The sequence below is a fragment of the Vanessa tameamea genome, chromosome 15 (assembly GCF_037043105.1).
Source record: "Vanessa tameamea isolate UH-Manoa-2023 chromosome 15, ilVanTame1 primary haplotype, whole genome shotgun sequence".
Taxonomy (NCBI): domain Eukaryota; kingdom Metazoa; phylum Arthropoda; class Insecta; order Lepidoptera; family Nymphalidae; genus Vanessa; species Vanessa tameamea.
This window is the reverse complement of record NC_087323.1, coordinates 3,883,744-3,903,565: the sequence shown is the minus strand read 5'-3', so window position 1 is coordinate 3,903,565 and position 19,822 is coordinate 3,883,744. Positions and strand designations below refer to the sequence as shown.

At 29.5% G+C, this 19,822-nt stretch overlaps 1 protein-coding gene across 1 annotated transcript; it reads right to left on the bottom strand.

Moving 5' to 3' along the window:
* Nucleotides 1-11,989: 11,989 nt before the first annotated feature.
* Nucleotides 11,990-19,206, bottom strand: LOC113399022 (persulfide dioxygenase ETHE1, mitochondrial). The gene is made up of 6 exons (XM_026638022.2): nucleotides 18,938-19,206; nucleotides 17,369-17,492; nucleotides 16,338-16,482; nucleotides 15,236-15,450; nucleotides 14,213-14,483; nucleotides 11,990-12,883 (listed from the first exon to the last, which is right to left on the bottom strand). The coding sequence occupies exons 1-6, from the start codon at nucleotides 18,949-18,951 to the stop codon at nucleotides 12,843-12,845; spliced, it is 810 nt and encodes a 269-aa protein (XP_026493807.2). The 5' UTR covers nucleotides 18,952-19,206; the 3' UTR covers nucleotides 11,990-12,842.
* Nucleotides 19,207-19,822: the final 616 nt, after the last annotated feature.

Here is a 19,822-nt window from a genome sequence, read left to right as displayed (position 1 = left end):
GAATGTTCCACCATATTGGACTTCAAGCAGCTTATCGTGTATTGTCATCCAAACTTAACGTGTATACAAAATTTCAGCCAAATCGGTTAAAGATATCTGCTTCATATATACATACATTGCAAGTTAAATAAAAGCTTTTAATAACATAATGGTTCCCTGCTTTTCAGACTTTCTATATGTTAAATCACTCGTCATCGACGTTGAAGGCTTGTCAATTTAAGATTTTTTTATCCCCGTATATCCGAACTCATATTGACAATATTATCCGGGAATTTTATACATGATTAAAAAAAGGGAACAATATATATGGTTTGTACGAATAAATCATTTTTATATAATACGTGAACATCAACAATTAACATAGATTTTTTAGTATTCATTATGAAGAAAAGGAATTAATCTTTTTAATTCGAAATATAAATGAAACAAAATATATTATCAGATATTCAATGCTCGTCTTTTTCTACGATTCACGTAGGTAGGCATTTATTTTGCGCAGATTTACACATAACTGCGCAAAATGTAATGCCAAATGTCACGTACTTTACTTCATTAAATGAAAATCTTTAAGCAGTTTTATTATCTGTGGTTTTACAATAAACAATATCAGAAACAAAATATAATTAAAAAAAATTAAAATATATGTATTATTTTTTATACATAGATTATACTTTATTATTCGAAATATAAAAAAGGTTATATTTCGAATGAAAAGATTCTAAATAAAAATTATTGGGGTTCACTTCTCACATACTTTCTGTTCTGAACTTATTCTGGTTATTTATTTGATTGGTTCCGTCCCTTTGCTCTTCATGCAAATTTATTGCACGTTAAACGTTCACCACACATTCTGTTTAAACCCGACAATTCTATATGAAAATTTCCACAAATAAACTTTATTTACGAACCGAAAGTAATCAACTTTCGTTATTGGAAAAGTAAATTATGATTATGTTGGCTGTACCGTATTAATCAAAATATACATTTTTTTTATTTTATCAGCAAGGCAAATTGATAGAAATAACAGTTTACCGCTAAGTGGCTCCATACAGGGTATTGACATCCAGCATCAAAGTATGCTGTCACTTAAATGCCCGGGCCATAGGATCCAAGATGTAGTCTTTGGTTATTTAAATTTCATTAACAGTGTCCCACTACAAAATAACTACGCTTGACAGTCGCCAAACGTCAATACTATTTTACTAGTGTGCACTTACTCAGTAGCCAACTGTTGGCCACTATTTTTACACGTTCTTAGATTTGACAGTCTATCTCGACATAAAATCAAAGGCTGTAGTTTCTCTATTGGTATTTTTTATATGTACGACTTCTTTATTCACCCGGATTATTTTGTAATTGTTTATCTTGTAATTGTTAATCGAACGAGGAATTAGAAGGGATCTTTATCAGTAGACAAACTGACCAGGAATATTTAGTTTACTATTAAGGACGCTGATAGCGAAAAAGATAAAGTATAATTATGAAGTACTAAAAGAAAACCTATACATGAATAGTATCCGTATTATCCTACTGATTATAGTGGGCATGTTAATGTCATAGCGACTATACCATCGATTATAATTGTCAAACACATTACAACAATCGTACTTGGAATTGTACTTAATCGAGAACCAATTTAACGGAGTTGTGATTAATTTTTCAGTCTTTATATTTGTATTGATCGAAAATATTATTTTATACTATAAATTATATTTATACTATAAAATAGTTGGGTGTAGGTTACGGTAAGAATTAAGCAAAAAACGTCGTGTCATCATGATCGTCAGTCGGATTCATAATTTTCAATTGTTTTGTATGCATTTAAGCATGAAGGAAATTAATATATTAGTATTTACCGAAGAATAGCTTGGTTCTGCTTCGATCGAGTCCGCCTGGGTAAGTCACCCACCCACATATCACGTCATATTCAACGGTCTACCACCAAACGAAAATACTTTTTTTATATTCTGGTTTGAAGAATGACTAAACTAGTCTAATTACAGACTCGAGGCTAGAGACGCATTGACAGTGTAAGGGTGGTTTTTTTACAGATCCAATGTCTATGGACGGTGATGACTACTTACCATAAGGCACATTTTAATAAAGGCAATTTTTTAATTAATTTAATACTTCTGAAATAAATATAACACAGGATAATAAGGTAAGGTAGGTACATAACATCTTAAGACAATCAAACTTCAATTGTCAATCGTGATCCAAATCCAGTCAATCAAAAGAAAGGTACGCATATTATATCGCGGACAATATTACATACTTACACTGCTTATTTTTAAGGCAATACATGAGTGACAATAAAACAGGAACTGGGATATCATTTAAGACTACATTATTTATTTAATTTAAATTGAAGAATAATTACAGACTAATAAAATATATATATATTATTTCCACCACAAAACTCTCATAGTTAAAAAAAGTCATATACTTACGTTCCAGTTAAAAAAATAGTTATATAATCTGACTAAAGAATCATTAACAAGAGCAGGATTTAAACGGGTATGTTTACAGTAAATAGCGACTGCAGGCAGATGCTGTACGCAGACTGTCTAGAATATTCTAGATATTTGCATATACGACGGATGATATCACATGACCCTTCAGACTGTCCGGTATTCGATGCTCTTTAAAGCGGTAGGCAGTTTTTTCACTAGCATACTTTTAGCTTTTACTTTTTTAAAATAATTAAGATCTTCTGTAATATATTTTTTTAAAAAAATATAGTTTTAAGCAACAATTACAAAATTATACTTGAAATTGAATTTGTTTCATAGTTTCTCATTAAAAATTTTCCGTTAGAAACGACTGAATAGATTATAATTAATCTTGGCGTGGTAATAAGTTATATTGCGCATCAAAATATAGAATATTTATCTTGAGATATTGAAAGATTCCCAAGGGATAATTAGTAAGATATTTTTCCGAACCGAAGCTCCCACAAACGAACGTTTTATTTATTCATAATTGTAATATTTTTTTTCATTTTTTTTTTTTATCTTTAAAGTAGGATATGTACACACTATAAACAAGGATATAATTTTTTCGTATTATTAATTTTAAGCCGCGAATGGACTTGCAGCTAACATACGATTTGATGGATAAAAATGAATTCAATACACAGTGACAAATATTTACTTTTCAAATATTACCATAAATATAAATTACATAATTATTAATATTTAATTAGATTTTATTATTATCGTATTTAGAAACCGTGGTGTCTAATGTCTGTATTAGCCTTAACTACTTTATTATTGAGGAGTATTGAAAGAGGACAAGGCTGTCAGTCGTCTAGAGATTGTTCGGATTGTGCTTTTCAATATACTCCCAAGTTTTAAGACTTTTCAAACCAATTGAGTGAATATTTTATGTGCATTAGTACACGTGCCACCCGCTCACAAAACGTCGCAATTTGAAACATACCAAGCAACATCTAAAAACTATTCAATTTATCAGCTTACGCGAAGCTTACTCTAGTTCGAAAAGTAAATTATTATTATTATAAAACTGTTGGATATGAAATTCTATCTATCGTGACAATCGATTCGGACTTTTTAATTCCTTGGCCGGTATTTATAAGCTTTTAAAAGCTCATAACGTCTGCTCTACGGTAAGCGTCTAATGATATGTTTTAGTATCTAGAATCTTGAAGATATTATTCAAAGTCAATTGAGTGATTGATTCCCACTGTGTTTAGAGAAACAGTGACGGATGGTACATACGATGTGGTGTCGATTTCATTTAGATTGCAATTTCCAATATGATAATAATTAATTTGCAGTCAATCATTTGATTGTATTGCTGTTACGAGTTCAGATAATTCTAATATATCATAATGAAATTGCTAAAACGGAATTTATTTGATACAGATAAATAATAGTAATGTTGAATAAAACAATTAAAACACGCGCGATTCAACATACGTGACAAAAATTAAACCATTTGCGTCACCAGCTTTTGATAGAGATGTTGAAATTTAAATGTCATTGAGCTAAAGAAGTTTTATCTTAAAAAGTACATTTTCATTAATGTGTTAAAGTTATGTATTATTGTAATTAAAAAAAAAGAACTTTGAAGTTCCCTAAATAAAAAATCGTTTGAAAGAACATTCGATACTTGAATGTAGGTAACCGTGAATTTGGTCGTGAAATGTCAAAACGGGCACTATTTGACTTTTTATTTTAATTATTTCTTATGAAATTCTTACATTTATGTATGCATATTTATGGCACAGTATCTTTCCAATGATACAAATTCTCTTTTTTAATAGTTCGTTTATAGTAACATAACATTAACAGCCTGTAAACTTCCCACTGCTGGGCTAAGGCCTCCTCACCCTTTGAGCAGAAGGTTTGGAGCATATTCCACCACGCTGCTCCAATGAGGATGTTGGATACACATGTGGCGTTTACATTAAAAAAATATACATAAAATACATATCAAGATATTCAATGACACGTATCAGTACCGTTTCATTCGTCACGGTTGGATATTTCATTCTTGAGATACGATTAGTACAATATGGAGACTTAAACTATGTCCTATTTTTATATATCACAGAATATTAGTATAGAGCGAAGATAGCCCAATGAATATTATGATAATTTATTCGAAGATACCAAGTTCCAAATCAGACCAACACCTCCAAGTTTTATAGCGATTATCCTTATATTATAAGTTATATATATATGTTAAATTAAATCGTGCGAGGTGGTGTTGAATAAACTTCATGCCCTTCTTTATCTCTAAAACAAACCAGATTTATTTAATTATCTGTGTGTAGGGTTATGAGAGAAAAGGAAGTGAGTAGAGAGAGCACTTGTTTTTGCATACACGATGCAAAAGGGTCAATAGCTATTGCGCAGTTGGTTAGTCTCAAATAAAGTAAATAAACTAAGTCTACAGTATACCAAATCCTAGATCATTTATATGTCTAGGCAGTGTGACGCACTACAAAAGAACTAAAACAAACGGCCCAACTTGATTGACCAAGTGTGCGTAGAGCTAGGCTTGACACTTGCGGAATTTATTTTTATTTCACTAGTATGCGTGTATTTACTGACCAAGAGTAAGCCACTATTTTTTCGACACAAATAAATAAGTGTCAGTCTCTTATATGTCAAACATAAAAATTATCATCAAATCATCATCATATTCAGCACATTTTAATCCACTGATTATCATAAACCTTCTCTTTGGCACACCAGTTCATATAATCCTATACTCAGAGCTTACGCATCAAACAGTTGTCTAATGTCGTTCGTGGGATTGGCTCGCCGCAAATTTATAATTAAATAATAATAGGTATAATAGACATAATGGTAGGTATTTGAACAACTAAAGGCATGTATATACATATATGTTTATCGGATTTATTTATTGAAATCAACATAGGCATGTAGGTCGGGGCAATAAACATATTTGTAATGTTTTTTATAGCTCATTCGCAGACAATTTTCTTGAACATTTAAGTACGTAAGCTATTGACATAGTTAGCTAGTTCCGCAATAATGCAGGCGAAGACGCGGGCAAGCTGCCAGTATGGCAGTTGTATTCGATATCTCAGAAAAGGTCAGTAATAATGAAAAAACTTCCTAATCAGAGCTTTGGGCACACGGCTACGATTAATCTTACACCATCTTACTATTTTTATTAAATATATAATATTAGGTGATATTAAAAAGCGATTCAATATATTTTATTCTTAATATTACATAACCACAGATTGTAGAGAGGTCAGACTACATACCGACGAGTAACCACGTGTAAGTTATCGATTTAAAGGCTAATCTATATATAAAGCTTAGGGATATGCAAACGACATCGGCGTCTAAAATTTAAAATAGTGAATTATAGGTACCTACTAAAACTATTATTTTTGAACGTATTTCGCAACAACCACATTAAATCCTTCTATAAATTTGTGATCAATGTCATTAGTATAATGATGCTCATTTACTTATTTAGAGCAAAACATCGATTGAGAAGACTTGCAATAAGTAATATTTAAAATGTACTTTCATAAAATATCATTTAAGAGATACATTGAATATTTAATGTTGATAGATTGATTGTTAGATACTAGATTCATTCATTCATTCAGATTCATAAAATATTCAAACATTAAAAATCCAAAAAATATCCAATATTTTTAAATAAAGTCTAAACGATATTGTAGATAGATTATTAACAGTAAGAATATCGTTTAGACTTTAATACTTAGCCACATACAAACTTGTGAGTCAAATATTTCAACGAAAACACATAACATTTTCTAATATAAAACGAATAGAAATCCATAAAAAAAAACAATTCAACTAACTGTAACTTATTATAATGTATAATATAAATTACGAAATGTATCATGTACGGATTTAATCAATAAAATACGATACAAAAATACCACCCCGGTGTTGAGTAACAGTTGTGTAACTGCACACTGCGTCTGTGAGTCACTCATCAGATCGATACCACCACGGGTTAACGAATAACTTCGAAGTATCGAGAGTTATCAACCACTTTACTGGTATTCGGGACTTGTGTTACCACTCTTATCTGTCATCCTACCAGACATCAATAATCATATAGTGCTGTAATATGTTTGGACGGTGAGTGAGCCAGTGTAATTAACATTAATTTATCTTAAGAAATAACATCAGAGAGCCGGTTAGCGGCGTTTTGACGGTGTAATGGTTTATATTTATTTTATTTCTATCGTGGGTAATCACTTAACTTCGGGAAGCCCTTACCTTCTTACTTAAGTAATAAAAGTAACAATAAATATTTAATATTTATGTTAGGAAACGATTTTATATTTATATTAAATTGATAACCGTAAAATTTAAGAGTTGAGATAATATAAAATCATAAAACAATTTATATCAATCGCTGATATATACCCGGGTACGGTATATTTGATATTTCGTTTTGTAATTTTCAATTCCGAGCAAAAATTCTTTAGAAATGAACAAACCAGATATAACCCAAGGCACGGAAGCACATGTCTGGGAAGAAATTGTAATCAAAATGAAAAAAAAATCGTACAAAAGTCAGTTACCTGGGTAATAAAAATTGAGTAAATAGTTTTATTGCAATATTCGTTCATAGTGATAGTATGTTTAATTTATATGAGTATTTAATACTTAATAAAAACAATTGTGAAGAAATTATTTAAGAAAGCTTCCTACAGTCCAAACAGAAGTTTTTCTAGCAAATGGATTTACAATTCAAACGACTCCCGCGTCACGTTATAAACGTAGAAGTACGTCAGGAGTCTTAACGCTTGTTCTAACAACTGTTCTATGTTTCAGCTCAAACGGATGAGAATACGAGACAAACAAAGAAACATTCATTGTTTTATCATATAAATAAAAGCTATTTGTCTTACCCGGGTTCTATTCTCGTTGGCTATTAAGATATTTTATTTTTCTTTTAACCTGAAATCTTTCGTATTTTTCCAATAAATAAGTATATCACGCATGTCCCTGACACAGTTTTATTTTATAAGGTAAAGATAATAATTGGGTTAAAGTTGATATAAATCATAACAATAACTTAAGAACTAAATAAAACAAGTTATTCAAGGCCGTACCTACTCCGAACTTGGTATACGTAAGTCTTCGAGCTAATTTGCTAATGAGAACCTAAATTTTATATGATACAATAAATTTTCAATAAAACATTTACATTAGGTAGTTAGGTAATATTCTTATTCTATTTGTATTTCTAAATTATAGTTCATTTTAGTTCCAAAGACAATGAGAATGAAAGTAAAATATGTAAAATCTTTATTAAGCTATACTAAATCCAATTAATAATTTTGATATTTGACCTTTTTGAACAATGCCTCATAACTATAAACTACTTGAAAGTTTTGGCTGTATATACATTTTAGTGTACCAACTTATCTCATAACTGAGTATACAACAGTATAATAGTTTTGGTCATGGGCCATTTCATCTCCATGCTCGTACTTTAATATGAATGAATTTACATACTGAATAAGTTTCATCTGGATGTAATTTCTATAAATTTATCGTTATGTGCAGTTAACGCCAATACTGATTCAACAATAAAATCAAAAGTAATTTGACAATACTATGCAAGATAAGTGAGACTAACCAAATAGTGGGGGCAGCAATATTTTTTGCTATGGTAGGTTTATGTACGTGATTTTTTAATTAGTTCAATACATATACAGCAAAAGTTTTTGTTTTTACATGAAGTTACTAAACGTTTGCATAATTTTCGTATAATACATAAGTTTTATTTATAAATCATTTTAAAAATTATAAAAGATGCGGGGACTTTTTCAGCGCAAAATGACATTTGTAAATCTCTCTCTACCTGACAAACTAGTTTAACTTCAAGATTGTGCACAAGTTTAATTAACCCTATTACCTATTTTTAATTTCAAAATTCAAAAAGATATATGCTATTACAATCACATAATCATGACCTTTTCATATAATCTTAAGCTTGCTACTTTTAATTTTATGTTTTCTTTTTTTTGTGTACAAGAAATATAAGTACATACTGTTAAATATAAGTAAGAATACCCATTACGTTTGGATTACATATAAAACTGCCGTTTTTGAAAACATTATGTAATCATTTATTAAATTAGTGACACGGCCAAATGATGCATCCTATGAGTTAAACTAATTTTAACTCGCTCAATCATCGGCGTAGCGTGGCAAAGGATGCAGTCACTGGCAAATAAATAAGTTCGTAGATATACGACGGTATGGGCAGAGTTTTTCACGACCACTGAAAGAAATCCGGTGCCCTACCCAAAGATATCTAAATTTATCATAATATATTCACCGCAGTGAACAATGAAACAATTTATGATATAAATAGTGAGCATTAGTAAAATTTTGTACTGCAATACGGACCACGTAAGATTGTACTTAGAGCTTATACAGAATATAAATTAATACCTATTATAAAATAATACTTTAACAAAACTATTATTTTATCTTATTCTTGCTTGGAGAATATAAACCTGATTACGGCAATGCGTTCAATCGTTAAATGATTCAATTTAATTCATCAACATCGTTGCTTGAACTTCCACGTAGGTATTCTATCTACTTAGGTAGTAAATACACATTAGCTAATTAAGAATTAATTTGACATCGCAGCTATTGCTACATGAAATACCTACATGTATATACGTTTTATGAAGCAGTTCATTTGCAAATTAATGTCGTATGATGACTAAATACGACCTTTAATGAAATGCTATCATTTATAATTGTATGTAGTCTTACATTATTACTTTATAATCTTCCCGAATATAAATTTCGAAGATTGAAATAAAAAATATAAATAATGAATTGTACGTTAGTACAGTATTTCCTAATGTATAAAAAAGTTTAAACTTTTTTTGTCATACCGGCGGCACTTTTAATACCCTTAGAATGAAATGCTGGCTACGCTAAAAGGCATCGTAATAACGATCGTAGCGGATGAGCGATAGCGAAATAACACGTCTGCAAATTAATTAAACAGCACCATAAAATATAATCTTAGGTTATAAACATACGACAATTTGTCACGTATGTTTGGTTATTTGTTATTTAATTTACTTTACACAGATTACTTTCATTTTCATAAAATCTGTGTCATAAACTATGCTTTTATGTAGTTCGAATACAAAACTAACGAACGCTCAAGGCAACCATTAATAATTCCGCCTTTGTGTTTTCAGCAGTGTTAATGTCGACCGACCGAGCCACCCTCGCCCAGGGGACATGACGAACTCTCTTTGGCAAAATGTCAAACTTGCCAGCAAAACTTCGCTTGTGACCTTAAGTGTATAAGTACTTACATACTATGACGTCATTTATATATTCAAGGATTTTGTTATACATGTCATAATTATATGCAGATATGTTCAAACCGTAAAATTGTAAATTCATAAACCTTAAATATTCACAAACCTTCAAAGGATTAAAATATAGCAATGAACAAATACTATGAACTAAAAAAATCAGAGCTTCCAATCATTTGACACAATTATTAGCTTATTTTGTAATTTATTATACCTTGAATAAATAACTGCATTTAATCAAAACACGGTAAAAGTGATCGATGACAAAGAAGAAGAAAATAAATATAATATAATTTCAAGAACCGACGATAGCAATAATAATTAATTATTATTCAATTAAAACTAAACTGTAACCTAGAAGTACTCGTAGCGACATCTAGTGTAAGTTTGTGAAACTACACGAAGGTTTCATTTTAATTCGAGGTTTCTAGTGGTATACTCTTTGAAGGTTACGAGCAAAACCACCAACATGGCGCTTTTTCTTTTTGCTAAACACCTAAAGACTGTCTGGTAAAATAATGTAATAACTTCACTCATAATGCAGAGGGAATGCATAGTATAAGGTATAGTATACATATAATAGAAAAATGATTCATGACGATTATGCAATACTAAGCTGTTATATAAATGTCGTCCAAGTTTTAATCCGTCTGGCGCGGCTGAGTCCAAAACTTACATAATATTCAGAGGTATCTGACTGCCGTAAGTATATCGATGTGCCAAATCTGCCAAGTCTTAAAATCAACAATAAAAGCACTCGCTGAAAACAAGGAAATAATATTTTTTTCACTTAAACTATAAGCAGACAAGATCGTAGAACTGTATACCTTTAACATATCAACATCATAATCAACATACCCTACCACTCTTTTTCAGCCGATTATAATCTAGTCAAAGCTGCTAGTTCTTTGCCTGCCGCATTTAATCGAGTTCCGCTACTTTCTTCAGATCATCTTCTTCAACCTGCTAACTTTATCACTTAATCTTCTCCGGATTAACAAATTTCTGATTTTATCCTGACTAAAGACACTTCCGAGCATTCCTATACCTTGTTGGATCAAATGCGCACGCATTGTCTCGAGAAGCAGGCGATAATTACCTGACACCATTTGGGATTTATCATTTTACCATGGTCAGAAAGAATCGACGTTTGAGCAGAATCGGTAAGACGAGAACGAGAGGAGCTGAGACGTTATCGTTTTCCGCATCCGTCTCTAATTCAATGTATTACCTCAAGAATGCAAGAGCAGGCGATGAATATCTGACGTCCGTTTGGACACGTTTACCGGCAAATCTGAAAGGAGACGGTACAGCGGAATCGGTCAGACGAAAAAAGTTTGGCTGAAATGATAACGTTTTCCATATGTCTTTAATATTGTTATACCAGCTATTGCAATTGAATGCTAATCTAATGACCTAAAAAGGACAAGACTAATCGGCTGCAATTTGCTACTGGCACGCGTCTAGATGTCTTCTGCTTTCTCTTGTTCTTTGTGAAGTGCACTTTGTTCAATCCTCTAAATAAACAAATGTCCTTCTAATTACATGTCCATATGGATAACGAATAAAAGCTAGCGCTTGGAGACGGCTTGGCATTTTGCATTGTGCGATATAAGATCTAGAGCATGCCTCGATACTTTTTAAAAGTGTCCCAAAAATATCTGTGTCTATGGGCTCCAAAGCAATCTATTGCTTATTCCAGATTGCTTATCAGATCAGGAGTAATGATAAAGAAATAATAACGACATTATTGTGGTCTCTTGGATAATTATAAGTATTATAAGTAATAATTATGGATCCATGAAAACAAGACAATTTGAATGTCAGCGAAATTATTATCAGAACTTTGGAAGTAAAATTATAGGGAATTTAGGTAAGTAGATAAATTAGTTTTGTATTATAAATAAAGATTTTTTTAATAAATAATTGTTAATATAGGAGAGCTATTAGCAAATCTCATTAAATATGTAAAACGTTTACGTGTTGTGGTTATTTCGTATAATACGCTGTTTACGAAGAACTGTGTATTATGTAGGGCAGGTATATTTAATTCTATCCTCTCTTATAAACTATTATCATTATTTAAGTTTAAACAAAATAAAAAGTTTAAGTAAAAAATTAAACATTCATATAATTTTAAAAATATTTTTTATTACATTCTCTACTAAAAATAAATATTATAACATTTATAACAATCGATAACATGTCTTATTAAATATTGATTCGTTTTTAGGAACATTTCATTTAAATATTATTCAATAAATCTGATTACCTGTATAAGATTTTTATTTTAGTATTACTTTTTAAAATATCCGTTATCTTCTCGCGTTAACGCCACTTGGTAATGCAAATGTGGCACAAAATTCTAACATTAATATTTCTATAACCTAACATAATTATTTGTATGACCTAATACTCCCCACCAATATAGAAGTAGGGGACTTCTATATTTCCTTGGTGTTTTAACTGAAATAGAAATAAATAAATTCCAAATCACAATTAATGAGTTCATGAATTTGGTAATGAAACGCTTATGAATATTTCTTTGTTATATTGATAAACAATTATAAAAGCAGACAAAAAACCCGCTGAGTTTCTTTCACATGTGGTAGTTTTTAATTTGACAATGATATGACATGTAAGAGTTATAAAGTTAATTTTATATGGAATTTATAGGATTCTTGGGTTGATCCAAAAAAACACAAATTCCAGGTTGTGCCATTTTGACCCTTATCTACTTTATCGTTTCGTCAACACGGCGAGATATGTATTAAAAGTTCTATTATGTGTTTATTGTTTATATACTACCCAACATTCAATAAATATAAATTTCTATATATTTATTTGTTAATTACAACAATTAAAAACTACTTTTTTCTACAAGCTTATAATTATGTATATATAAAGTAACATTTTGTAAATATATATAATTCTGATTACATTTTATATAAACGCAATACGATGTTCTGCCCACAGAATTATAAGATTAATATATGCCACATACTCTGTTCGCAGGCACGGCTTTATCTGTAAACAAATGTTAAATATTTTATTAGTATTAAAAACAGACACACGCACAATAAAACAGTTAATATTAGGGACGCAATGTATCGCAACTATCGAATAAATTTCGTTAAATAATTATGCATCAAGCTTCTTTTAAATAAAGTTAAAACAAGAAAAGTCGTCATCAGTTAAAGAAATATTTTCAAAACTGCAATTTGTATTTATATTTTCGACGCATAATGTAAATACTTCGGAAATCTGCGACATACACTTTTATATGCATGAGACACATTAACATATGACTTAACGTCTCGTCTACATAAAACGATAAAAGTAAGAATTTTGTGACTAAATCCATGTCAGACGACATTTTGTATTTCTCTTCCATAGCCGCTACGTTTCACGCAAATAATTCTTTTTTTATGATTTTTATAACGATTGGTAATTAACAATATATATTATCAATATATTAACAAATTGAACAAATATTTAAGCATATATCTATTTTTTATATATTATATATATTATTATATATTATCAATTTATAGTTAAAATATATATATATATATACTCTGATGTATAAATGTTATAATTCAGTAAGTGTCCAATTTAATGTGCCATCGTTTGGTCTTTTACTTATAAATAGAAGTCTAAGCAATGATTTCCATGTTTCTAACGTAATATTTCTCTAATTTTTCTTTAATGTAATAGGTAGACGGACGAGCAAATGGGTCACCTGATGATCTAAATGGTCACTGACATACCATACCATAAACAGACGCTTTGGAAGAAATATTAACCATTCCTTACATCACATCAATGCGCTAACCGTGTGAGCTGAGACGTTGTGTCAAAATTTCATCCCATTAGACACACCGGTTTAGGATGTCCGACACAGGAAAATGCAAAATTAATGAATAAGTAAAATTTTTTTTTTTTATTAAGTACATATATTTCGATTAACATTATCACTATAAGAAAAAGCTTGCTCAATAATTTTTAAATGCAAAAAGATATTTTTCGTATGACCGAGTTAATATATTTTTAATCGTTAATTTGTCGTCGTAATAAAAAAATATGATAATAATTGCAATGTATACGGCTTGAAACTTAATTCGTAAATTATATCCTACTTTACAAAGATGATATTAATGTATTAGAATCATGATCGAAATAAATACGGTTACTATTAATGACATTGAATTTATTTGGTGATACTTACCACCAAGTAACGAGTACAATTGTTCAAGCTAACATTAATTAGTCACCACTCGAAATTCGATTAATCGTAAACTATATCACCACAATCTACATAATTATATATAGAGAGCAAAAAAAAAACAAACTAACCAATCATTTTAGGGTAAGGCAAGTTCAAATTCTCCATGATGTGAACAAACTCTTTCAGTGGCTTTGTCAATCTTGGGTTATATTTCTTCTCCTCGTCCACGGTCGTGGCTGTCTGTCCTTTATAATCATGAGCCGGGTACAGCGTGTAATGATCGGGCAAAGTAAATATTTTAGTGTGTACTGAATTGTATAGAGACTCTGGTGATCCTTCTTGAAAATCTGTGCGACCACAACCTCTGATCAGCAGCGTGTCGCCAGTAAAGGCAATACCCTGAAATATAAATCTAAGAATTTAACAGCTGATTTATTGAATTAGTGTGGAACAAATCATGAGCACTTACATCACTCGATTCTTATGAATGGTTATCGATTCCTTGATTGGTAATCGATTACCATTTATATGTATCTAGATTAATACTCTTATACACATAATAATAGGAAGTTTCTTAAAAAGATTTATAAAATAAAAACCTATCACACAATATTTAATCTCTTTTTTTAAATCGATTTCGAGCAGGCATTTTGACTTTAAGAACAACCTGCAAAAAAAGTAACAACTGATTCTTATCCGAAAGCTAAGCATAGCCCTAAACTACTTTTTAAGGAGAAGTTTTGAAGTCCAATCATAGTATAGGATTCACATATTTTAGCCACTGGGCCATCTCAGTTTTTTAGTTAGTATTTGTAAAGTTAAAATTATACCGAATTAGCACAAAAACATATATATATTTGGAATATGGGTAAATGTAGTTTATATTTTACTCAAATGTACCTTTTAGCACCAGGCTACTGATATAAATATATATGTAGTATAATATAAATGGCAATATTTATGAACAATATAACTAAATAAAAATTATATAACATAATATCTACCAATTTTTATTTCATCATTTTAGAGGAATTTGTTTACTAAAAAAGATATTAAATTGTCTAAGTGTAATATACTCAAGTAGAAAATATATACAATATCTGTTAACTATATTTATGATATATAATACTAAATGAATTACAAACAATTACCTGATCATGACAAATATATGTTAAACATCCATTTGTATGTCCAGGTGTTGCAGTAGCCAATAGCTGGTAAGATCCAAAACAGACCAAATCTCCATCCACAATGTGCAAATCAGCTTTAGCACCAGATGACTTGCCTATCACACTCCTAGAGCCGGGGATAAGAGATTTCAGCTTCCCAGTACCAGTTATGTGGTCTGCATGCATATGAGTGTTCACTGCAAATAACAAAGGCAAAGATAAAAATAATTAAATATTTCTATATCCAAATATATAATTGTTAAAACACGGATTGGTTTCACAATCACACTGTATTCGTCTTTCATACGTCAACTCAATGATGAAAGAGAGAGAGGAATCTGAATATATATATAAATATTACTTCTTCGCGCCTACTAAACAAATTTATAAGTTAGGTTGCAAATGTTTATCATATACATTTAGTCTATACATCATTTATGATATGACCTTGACAGAACATTACAAGAATTTAATAATATATAATAATAATTAACCTAGGCATCTCCATAATGAACTTTGGTGAAATATACCATTATATAAGAATTAGTGCATTTAGTTTCGTGATTATTATATACAAATGTAGTGAAAGACTTCCCAGCAGGAGGCTGATTTTGTTCGAAGCTAGGGCGGTAGAAAATTATTTTTAAAGTGAAACTTAGACAGCGACAACTTGATAATAAATAATGGGTGGACGAGAAGTTGAGAGTTTTAGACATTTTAGGGATGGTCACATTTAGGCACATTTAATTACATGAGAGAGAGAAGTAAGATATGACAGAAAAAGAAAGAGAGATATATATTTAAGAAGTTTTTACTTATATCATGTGTACAATGTTTCATGCGCAATTTTATTTTAAATAATTTTTGTAGCAAACGAGATAGCAGGAACATCCAAGATAAAAATGGGATAAGGGTGGCACAAATACACCAAAGACCATATATGGCACATACATGTGTTTTAGATTCCCAAAAAATTAAGTATTGCTATTCAGTATAAAAATCTTATCACCATTCTTGTCAAAATTATTTGAAAATAAAAAAAAAACAATATGTATGTAACTTATAAAAATCATAAGGAACTTACTTGCATACAATAAATTGAAACCCAGCTCTTTTATCAATGCAGCATCTCTCTCTGCATGTTCCAGAACAGGATCAATCAAAACAGCTTCTCGTGTCTTCATGTCACCCAGTAAATATGTGTATGTGCTACTCACTGTGTCGAATAACTGTAAAAGATAATAACATTCAAATGTTACCCCTCTAGCTATAAGCAGGCATACATTAAACACAGCATATGAAATATTTCTCATGATAAATTTAGGCAACCAAAATGTGATTGCTCTTACCTAAATGTGTCAAACCAAAATTAATAACAAGTTCCAAGTTTCTATAAAATCAAGCAAGTACATTAAATATTTTTCACCTAGATCCCACAAAATTGAAAAGTATAACATAACTACCTAATACCTATATATCTAATTTTTTTGATACATAATATAAATTAAATAAACCTTATATGATATGTTAGTATTTATATATATATATATATAAATACTAACATATCATATAAGGTTTATAGCCTTATTGATAAAGTTGTGGTGTGTTATTTAAGAAATGAATTCAATTCATTTTGTTATTAATCAAAAATAGGCATTCTACATTAAGTTTATTATAAATGGTACATTTTGTGATGTGTGTTTTAAGTGTACTATAAAACTTTTTTGATACATAATATAAATTAAATAAACCTTATATGATATGTTAGTATTTATATATTTATATTTATATATGAAAAATAACAAAATGAATTGAATTCATTTCTTAAATAACACACCACAACTTTATCCATAAGGCTTAAAATCTCAAAACATAATTTAAAAGTATTATTCTTTACATAATTATTCATAATCTACATTAGAAAAAAAAAGAAAACAAAAGTAATAAAATAAATTTAAACCTCTGAATTTGAAATACCAAAACTAAATAAATAAAATACTTCATTCTTCAATAACACAAACCATACTTAAAATAACAAAATTATTTATAACAAAAGAATTAGAAAACAAAAACAAAAATATATTAAAATAAAATATTTATTAAGTAAAACCTTACCTGCCTGAAAAAGAAATCCGATCCCTTCTGCATCCCTGTAGACATACACCTAGCCTTCCCAGTATTTGACACTAGAAGTGTCTCCACAATCTTCAGAGTACTTAATGACATTTTCGGTATCATACTGTTGAAGATAACAAATATTATTTCACAATTAAATGTAGTATTACACTAGATCTGCAACTATAGTTAATTAGCATCAGTTATTTGCTAACATGACAATGTACAGTTGTAACTTGTATTTATTGGCTTCCATTGTGTTCTTAGGATTGTTTTCTGTACAACATTAAATATTTTCTATAGTACTCATTGTTTAATATCAACATTGTTGGAATGTTCACCAACTTGAAGATAAAATATTTTCAGAATAAGTTTTATTTTAATGATTTTGTATAAATTGTATTAAAAATATGAAAAGTGTTTAATTATATTTTTTATTGAAATGTTAAAAAAACATCAAATCAAAACCATTTTTTTTTAAAAGTTTATGTTTATGTGCATGCTAATCCTAAATACAATTTAGTTAATATGTTATTTATCAATTTAATAGTTCCCGAGAGTGGCCATGGAATGTGGTGAAGATTGTCAATTGTCCTGTGTGTTTTGTTTATAGGAGCAGAACACTTAATGCTCCTCCTACAAAGTTGGTACAGGTCACTGATGATGTCTAAAGGTATGATATGATCTGTGTCTTTCACTATGTTTAGTAAGTATTTATGACAAGACATAGCCATTTTAATATTATGTAAAACTATCTTGTTTCAACTTATATTTAAACACCAATCGAATACTCAATGATAAAATAATTACACATTTCATTTGCAGTATCGTTGCTAAGAAATATCTTTTAAAAATATCTGTTTTAATTAATTTCTGGCTTTCATCTTTGGATACTTTAATTACCAAGATATATATTCCAATATCTAGTAATTTAACATAACTATACATCAGTTAACAAATAAGTTTTAATATCTTGAATTTATTTAGTTGAAAAGAAGATATACTTAAGTTCTATTGATTACTTTAAAAATAACTAAATTCAATTTCTTCACAAATGTATTTACTATGGTAAGAATTAGAACTTAATCTGCTTATAAGCCAAAGGATGCTTCGAGCAGACCAGACATATTTTATCATTCACAGGTTCAATGAATATATGTAGTAGAATATTTTTTTCAAACTATACATATCACATGGCCCTGTCTAACGCAACAATCGCTGAGGTGAAGCAGTGTAAAAGCAATCTCCCCCAAAATAGATTTTTAAGAGACCTTTGCCTCATGGAAGGTCAGCCTTTGCCTCAGACTTGACCATTACTGGCGAGGCGGCCCCTAACTCTGGGTTTGTTTATACCCTCTACACCCTATGTAAGACGGGCTTGATGTTAGGAAAACATAATGTTTTCGAGTCTTATATATTCGCCTTGTGAAAAGCAAATATTAAAAAAATCATAGATTTATTTTTTACCTACTGTTACTGAGCCAGAATTTAAGAATGACAAAGCTTTAACAATAATGCCACAACATTATTAATATTATAGAAATATATCAATTACAAAAATATATTCACCTGAATCGGTACATTGGACGTGGACTTCATTTATTGTTGACTTAAGTTTGGTTCTTAATATATCAATAGTTAATAATAGATAAGTCTTTATCAGATGATAAAAAAAATTAAACAAATCATAATAAATATTCATGAATTAATAATAACTTTTCACGTGCAACATTGTAAAAAAACAAATTAAGCTAAAGAAAATGTTTAATACATTATTTCTTTAGTTTTCTTCGTAAAATATACATTTTTCTAGATTTCGTATTAGACTTTTTAATAACAAGTAACAACACTAACATCAATTTAGTATAGTGTCATTGTCAAACTTGACAAAATGAATCAAAATCGATTCTTAAACAACAAATCGAGAAAGAAATTGAAAAAAAAAAATACAGCGTGAAAAATACTCATTAATGTGATTATAACTGTCTTTTTTAAACTTTTTAACAAAAGCGTATAGAAAAGTTAGTAATAACATTATGGAAACCCATAATATCATTACAAACTTTCCTATTAAAATAGTAATGAACATTATTTTGCTCTGACATTTATTGTTTTTTACCACCAATGAAATATCATACTTATGTACACACAAAATTTCAATCAAATATAAAATAACTGGCCATAGACTGATATGGCATAAATATTTTTTTAATATGTTGACAAATAACAATATATTAAGCGCCTGACTTTCTTAAAAATAATTAATAAGTAAAACATAAAAATGCATTAAATTTTTAGTAAGAGCTTTGAAATATTAAAATTTTAAGTGATAAATTAAATAAGGAGATCTTGAATTCAATTCAAAGTGGTTAGTGCATTTCTTTATTATAAAACTTATGTATGTATTTGAAATAAACAAAATCGTGGTTATAAATTTTACATCTTTTAAATATA

What these genes read in the sequence shown, in the direction of transcription:
- LOC113399022 (XM_026638022.2), bottom strand. An exon ending in TTTCAATTTATTGTATGCAA is followed by an intron (nt 15,451 to 16,337) that starts GTAAGTTCCTTA and finishes TGTTATTTGCAG; the next exon opens with TGAACACTCATATGCATGCA. An exon ending in GCCTTACCCTAAAATGATTG is followed by an intron (nt 12,884 to 14,212) that starts GTTAGTTTGTTT and finishes ATTTGTTTACAG; the next exon opens with ATAAAGCCGTGCCTGCGAAC.